Raw genomic sequence first — 7,395 nt, 5'->3', positions numbered from 1 at the left:
AACTCCGTATAGACAGATAGGAAGAAAACGGCCAAACTCAGAACTATAAAGAAAAAGGTACGGTGGCTTAGATGGCTTTACACCTTTGGGGGTGCTCGGCTAGATGGCGCCAATATTAGTATTTTACACTTTAACTCATATCAAGCTAAGAATATGGGTCAAATTTTCAAAACAGTGGTTCAAAAGTTTTAAGCCTGTGTCGAGAGATAGCAGTATAGGCACTGTGATTACACATTTTACTTTGACAGTAACTCTTCTTCAGCTAGTAGATATTCCGTGCCACGACCGCATTATTTACCGCATGTATGATTTGAAGAACCACTGCAATTATTACAAAGGGGGAACCTAAGGGCACAGTACAAGAAAGAGCTCTATCTACAGTATGGCCACACCCGGCAATAAACTCTGAACTATACTTACTACAATTTAAATACACGTGACTATCAAATTAAACAAATATCATGACTATTATTTTGAAAAATCTTATCTCACACTGATACTTAATATTGAAACGCAGTGCCTCTACATGGACTTCATACATAGTTACTATATTCTTCTTTTCATTGACAGAAAAACAAAGTGATGCTCTCCAGCAATGTATTTAAATACAAAATGCAAATACTTTGGTTTTTTACCTATTTCAAATAAAAATACAAAATAGTTTTAGAAAAAGGTATTTGAAATACAAAATGCAAAATAGGTATCTTTAAAATACCTTTATTCAAATAAAATACTTTTTTGACATAAGGTAAAGCTTTTATTCTAAAGATGTGTTAAAAACACAGAATCACCAGAGAGCCCAGAAACCTGGCTCTATAGAATTAGCACGTTAAAAAGTGAAGCCAAAAATTGGCTGTCTCCATGTCTTTTACCTAATATTATAAAAATCTAATGAAAGAGTTATTAGGGGAAGGTTGCTATCATTGGACCACTTCGCTGCTCTATATATATAGTCGGTGGCAAAGTTCCTTTTACCTTCGTGCCTCGATACCCTCGCAACGCTCAAGATTCCACTTTTTGAACCACTCGCTACGCTCGCGGTTCAATATTGAAATCTTTCCCTTGCTCAGGTATCAATATTGGCACGTCCAGTTAAACAACTACTTTGCCCCCTTGTAAAACAAATAACTATTATTTTTTCAAACTCGGTAAACGTAACAGTCAAGACGCTAGCTTTTTTGAGAAATTAATCGTATTTAATCTAAAGAACCTTCCCTTAAAGTTAACGGAATTCAAAAAAGTAAGTAAGTAAACACTTTATTGTACAAGAAAAGAATACAACACATATAATTTAAAATAGAAACAGGGTGTATAGATTGCTAACTGGACACCACCCGACTAGTCGGGGCAGAGGTAGACCAAAAAAAACGAGGCGAGATGACCTCGACGTATTTTGCTGCGGCTAGCCGAAGCAGGCGGCAAAACGTGATGGGTGGCGGAAGAAAAGAGAGGCCTTTGCAGTGGGTCACAAATATAGGCTAGGAAAAAAAATTGTTTGCTCTTGCCTGGGGGTTTTTATCTAGCACGAAGTCGAAACTCCAAAACCATGCAGAGTGCGTTTTTTAAAAATGTAAAAAAAGTACCTACAATTTTTTTTTCATGAATATGTACACTACTGTACTGTAAACACCACAATCAGAAAAGGTATCCGGGGTGGCACATGAGGAGCCCACGACGGTCCTGGTCAGTTCCATGTCGCTAACAGGTCCGGGTTCTCCATTTTAGTAGTAGCAAGGTGCTCCGCATTCCTGTAATAATGGTGATATAGTCAATGAACATTAATTAACAGTTATTTGTTATGCTATAGGGGGCAAAGTTGTATTTTAACGCCGAGTGTGGAATTGAAAAATGAGCAAGTGAAAGGATTCTATAGTTGAACCACGAGCGAAGTGAGTGGTTCGAGAATAGAACTCTAAACTTGCGTGTTTTAAAACACGAGAAGTAAAATACATTTGCACCCGAGTGTAACACAAAACTTTTCCCCTCACTATAGCGAGGAAACTACAACGCAAAAAATGCGTTTATCACTGCTTCCAGTAGTTCCACAGGTGGTAAATCATCTTTATTACTAGATTCACCTACATTTATCAATTTTAAAGCAGTTAATTTGACTTTATTCAAGGTCAAATTACTTTACCCACTAGTGGATAAAATGCGTTTTTACCCACTGGTATTAAAGGACAAAACACGTGTTTCCGAGCTAGTGAGGGGGAAAATGTTTTTTCATCGCACTCTATTGCTATTTTGCACTTAATACATGCCAAGTTGCGCTTTCGCTTTCTCCCAGACCGGACTGTAGCTCCGGTTAAAAAGCCGTAATATAAGTAGTTCTCGAGATATTAAGTTATGTGACAGACGGACGGACACACAAGACGGACGGAACGGCACCATAAAGGTTCCTTTTGTACCTTTTTGGTACGGAACCCTAAAAAACCGCCGCTTTTGGAGTTCTGGTGAAAGGTACTTACGAATGTTGAATAGGCTACTTGCCTCCTAGTCAAATCAGCTTCCCTTTAAGAACTGTCAAAACGAATTTTAACGTTTTGCTAATATGAAATCGAATTGAGTGACGTCACGTTCAACTCATTTACTTTATATATTTCTACCTGACGAATTAAATAGAATTTGTATTTAAAAATAACTTCTATCCATGTTTTCCTTATATTTATCTGATGCTTTATTTCGTGCATGGTATTAAATAATTTATTTTAAGTACAGTCAAGTTCCATGTTGTGTAGAAATGTGTATTTTTTAAAACTGCTTTCAATGTCTGGTTATTTGATGGAAATACAAATGAATACATCAATAACGTATACCTACCGTTAAGGTTTAAGGAGTTCCCTCAATTCGTCATGAATCCAATATCCGACTACCTATAAGAAATCGAGTTTGACAAAATTTGAGTTAAAAACTCAATATGCTTAGCAAACAAAGATCCTTTTGTGTCGTCTTTGAGAAGTTTCGTTCTGATCATCATAAGCAGTTCCACTGCACCAACCCCAAACTCAAGTAATTTTGGAGAAAATAGGCTGTGACAGACGGACAGACAGGCGCACGAGTGATCCTATGAGGGTTCCGTTTTTCCTTTTTGAGGTACGGAATCCTAAAACCAAAGTCATAATAAGTGTCTCGTTCAAATTTGAGTAGTTCCGTTCTGATCATCATCAGCAGTTCCACTGCACTAAATGTCACTGTTCGGTACGGTCGACTACAAAGAGATGTATCCATTTCTCACCTTATTACGATGCAAGAAGCTGAAAAAGTGTATACATCTCTTTGTAGTCGACCGTACGTAAACGCATGCTGTTCTTATAATAACACAAAAACCAATATATGTATACCTGAATAAATTAAAGTTATGGTCTTTGGGAGCCTGGGGTCTGCTTTGACAATCAATCCCAAGATTTGGCGTAGGCACTAGTTTAACGAAAGCGACTTCCATCTGACCTTCCAACCCGATGGGTAATTAGGGCTTTATTAGGATTACCCGGTTTCCTGACGATGCTGTCCTTCAGCGAAAAGCTACTGGCAAATATCAAATGACATTTCGCACATAAATTCCAAAAACCTCATTAGTGCGATCCGGGGTTCGAACCCGCGAGCTCTAACGCGACCACTGTTCTGAACGTAAATGCATACTGTTCTTATAATAATACTAAATTAAGTCACTATAAGTGTGTCGTCCAGATTTGAGGAGTTCCTTTATGACCATCATCAGCAGTTCCACTGCACCAAATGTCACTGTTATGAATGTACTTAAATTAAAGCTATTCTCATATAAATACCAAATTCATTGTAAGTGTGCCGTGCAGATTTGAGGAGTTCCATTCTGATCCATTTCCATCATCATCAGTTCCATTGCACTGAGTTCCATGCTGTTCTTATAAAAATACCAAAGTCACTATGAGTGTGCCTTTCAGACTTGAGGAGTTCCGTTCTGACCATCATCAGCAGTTCCACTGCACCAAATGTCACTGTTCCGTACGTATATGCATGCTGTTCTTATAAAAACACAAAAATCACCACATGTATGCCTTCAAGATTCGAGGAGTTGCCTTGATTTCTCCAGGATCCCATCATCAGAACTGGGTTTTGATAAAAATAGGACTAATCTCAAATCTGTATACATATATACATTCAATCAAAAAAAAAATGAAATCGGTCCTGTAACAACGGAGAAATCGACAACATAAAGAAACCGGTCAAGTGCGAGTCGGACTGGCCCACTGAGTAGTATCCGTACAAACTTACAAAAGTTAAAATAATCTCATGTATCTCATATATGTACCTATAACTTTAAAGATTTGACTATAATTACCTATAGGTATCGGTGAATTCGCTAACTAATTTGCGCGACCTGTTTAGTATGTTAGTTTTTCAGGGATAATTATTTCTTAATGTTAACTCATTTGCATAGTTTAATCTTAATTTAGAAGAGATTTTTTTACATATAATCTCGTATTCATTTGTAGTTCGATCTGTTCGATAAAATCCGCAAGGGTGGTTAAATTGAATTTGAATCAGCCGGTCATTTTTGCGACTGTTCTACTTCGACAGACTTTCCTCCTTATCTCTAGTCTCCCTGGCAAAATCTTATTGGTAGTTGTCACAAAAACCTACTTTTTCCATAAAGCCTGGCTTCCACATATGCGGAATCGAGCGGCGTCGAGTCGAGTTTTCATCTTATACATTTGAATGCTATTCGACGCATCATGAGAAATGCAAAATACGAAAGTATAGCTATTAGTAAACTACGTAATAATTTATGGCAGAGGGTCCTTTAAGTATTAGGGACTGAATAAATTAACCGACTTGGTATTACAGGGATCTCAACTCTTTTTTACGCCAGAAGAACTGTGTTGAAGGACCAGCGATTACGTAGTTCCTGACGAACTATTGTAATATAAAATAAAATAAAACGGAAAAATAAAATTATGGTAATTGATGCGTGCCGAACTTACTGCTGTTGTTTTCTCGACAGTTCAGCGGGCGGCCACCCTTTCGAATATTTACTTGGTTCACTCTTTCTTGTGTACACTCGCGAATCGTTATTTATTTAATTAATAATTATAACTTTATTCGTCGTTGCGGATATTTTTTCACATTGACATCGAATGTCTTTTAGTTTAGCAGATTGACGTATTTTCTTATATTTTTTAAGAAGGTCGGCAAAAAGGCGGGTGACACGACAAATAAAAATGAGGTTGAACCTATCATAAGGAAGAGCGAACGGGATGGACGATATGAATGATAATGAATGAAAAGGGCGCGAACAAACTGAGTTGCGAAGACTTGGTGTTTTTACAAGTTTTGTTTTTGATGGGATACAATAGTGTCTTAGTCCGTTTTTATCCGATCCGATATCGGATGTCGGAAGGATTTAAATGGAAAAACCGGCCAAGAGCGTGTCGGGCCACGCTCAGTGTAGGGTTCCGTAGTTTTCCGTATTTTTCTCTAAAACTATTGAACCTATCAAGTTCAAAATAATTTTCCTAGAAAGTCCTTATAAAGTTCTACTTTTGTGATTTTTTTCATATTTTTTAAACTTATGGTTCAAAAGTTAGAGGGGACGCACATTTTTTTCCTTTAGGAGCGATTATTTCCGAAAATATTAACATTATCAAAAAATGATCTTAGTAAACCCTTATTCATTTTTAAATACCTGCCCAACAATATATCACACGTTAGGGTTGGAATGAAAAAAAATATCAAACCCCACTTTACATGTAGGGGGGCAAACTAATAAAATATTTTTTTCCAATTTTTATTTTTGCACTTTGCTGGCGTGATTGATATACATATTGGTACCAAATTTCAGCTTTCTAGTGCTAACGGTTACTAAGATTATCCGCGGACGGACGGACGGACGGACAGAAAGACATGGCGAAACTATAAGGGTTCCTAGTTGACTACGGAACCCTAAAAACAAGTAAAAATATAGGTGAAATTATGTTTTTTTCAACTCCCGGGTTGCAAAACAATGCCATCTAGTTTTGAACCAAAAATTGAGCTTTTTTTAGGGGTACGCTTTTTTGTATGGGCTATGTCAGTCCAGTATTAAATGGTTCTTGATTATACTAATATAATATAGCAATACCCATGACGAATTTGTGTCAAATGTCAGATTCCAAATTGAACATTAATTTTGAAATCAGCAGCCCCGAAACCTAATTTACGACACTCCCATGACGACACAAAAGTTAGGAAAAAATGGGTTCTGTAATGAAATTAATGATAATTATACTAATGGTTAAGATGTGAACTTAAAATATAGCTTTTTTGGCTCACCTTAACTATAAACTGAAATAGACCTACCATAACTACTTACATAATTTGCTAACTGCCGGACAAGCGCTTGACGAGCAGCGCGACCCAGCTGCAGCTCTTTGTTTAGCCAACACCTGTCAGGAGCCATTGCCAAATAAATAACAGCATTCTGCTGACGGGCGTCAAACTCCGCCGCTAATCTCTGCTCCTGCTGCTGCTCCTGTTCTTCGTGTCGGTTCAGCGGAGGCAGTTCACAATTCGCTTTGTTAGCTATATTGTCAAGCACACAACACGTTTTAACGATCTTAGCTGCCGCTGCTGGCTTGTAGTGCAGTTTCTCCATTGACGACAAACACTACCAACTGATTTTTAGTCGCCCAAAACACCGCTCTATACAGTTGCGGGCTCGAACTTGTAAAGCGGTATAACGAGCTTCTGGAGATCCTACAGGTGCATCCAAAAGTCAGTGCATCCATCAGTAGTGTTTGCCTCTGTGGGTAAGCTGAATCACCTGAAAGAATATAAAAATGTATGGCTGTGATATATTGAAATATACAATTATGCTACGAGTGTTTTGTCTAGCAGTTCTTACTTAGAGTGATATTTAAATTGACTAAACAATAAATCACACGTGCACGGAAGAAGATATTACACAGAAGATACTAAATTTTTTTAGACATTTGTCAAATTTATGTCACGTTAACTTTTTTTTAAATATAAAATTATCATATCTACGTTTTCATGATGGGTCTACACCGACGCAAATGCACGTCATTCTTGTTTATTTTAATAATGCCAACGCCATCTTGCGACGAGTAGAGGAACCAAGTTGTGCCGAAAAAACTTGCAATTTACTCTTTGGTACGACAAAATCCCCGTCTAAGTGTCATAAACCAAACATGGCGGCCATACCCATCGACAAAAAAGTCTATATACTGTGCCATTCAGGAGAACGCATGCCTTGGTTCGTATTGTCAGGCCATGAGAGATTAAATTCGTGTAAAATTACGCAATTCATATCTTTGTAATGATATGATGATTCGAATTGCAATCTCATTCTGTCACTTTGACACAAGAGTAAAATCAAAGTAGAATCAATACTAGAGTCGTGACACGTTAGCAAAATGC

At 37.5% G+C, this 7,395-nt stretch overlaps 1 protein-coding gene across 1 annotated transcript; it reads right to left on the bottom strand.

Moving 5' to 3' along the window:
- Positions 1-1,657: 1,657 nt before the first annotated feature.
- On the bottom strand, positions 1,658-6,840 carry LOC125234829. The gene is made up of 2 exons (XM_048141238.1): positions 6,329-6,840; positions 1,658-1,748 (listed from the first exon to the last, which is right to left on the bottom strand). The coding sequence occupies exons 1-2, from the start codon at positions 6,608-6,610 to the stop codon at positions 1,722-1,724; spliced, it is 309 nt and encodes a 102-aa protein (XP_047997195.1). The 5' UTR covers positions 6,611-6,840; the 3' UTR covers positions 1,658-1,721.
- Positions 6,841-7,395: the final 555 nt, after the last annotated feature.

This window comes from Leguminivora glycinivorella, chromosome 16 (genome assembly GCF_023078275.1).
Source record: "Leguminivora glycinivorella isolate SPB_JAAS2020 chromosome 16, LegGlyc_1.1, whole genome shotgun sequence".
Taxonomy (NCBI): domain Eukaryota; kingdom Metazoa; phylum Arthropoda; class Insecta; order Lepidoptera; family Tortricidae; genus Leguminivora; species Leguminivora glycinivorella.
This window is presented reverse-complemented; position numbering and strand designations above follow the sequence as displayed.

Coding starts and splice junctions, on each gene's coding strand:
- LOC125234829 (XM_048141238.1), bottom strand. CDS start 6,610: ATGGAGAAACTGCACTACAAGCCAGCAGCGGCAGCTAAGATCGTTAAA. Junction 1,749..6,328: donor TCCGGCAGTTAGCAAATTAT/GTAAGTAGTTAT, acceptor CCATTATTACAG/GAATGCGGAGCACCTTGCTA.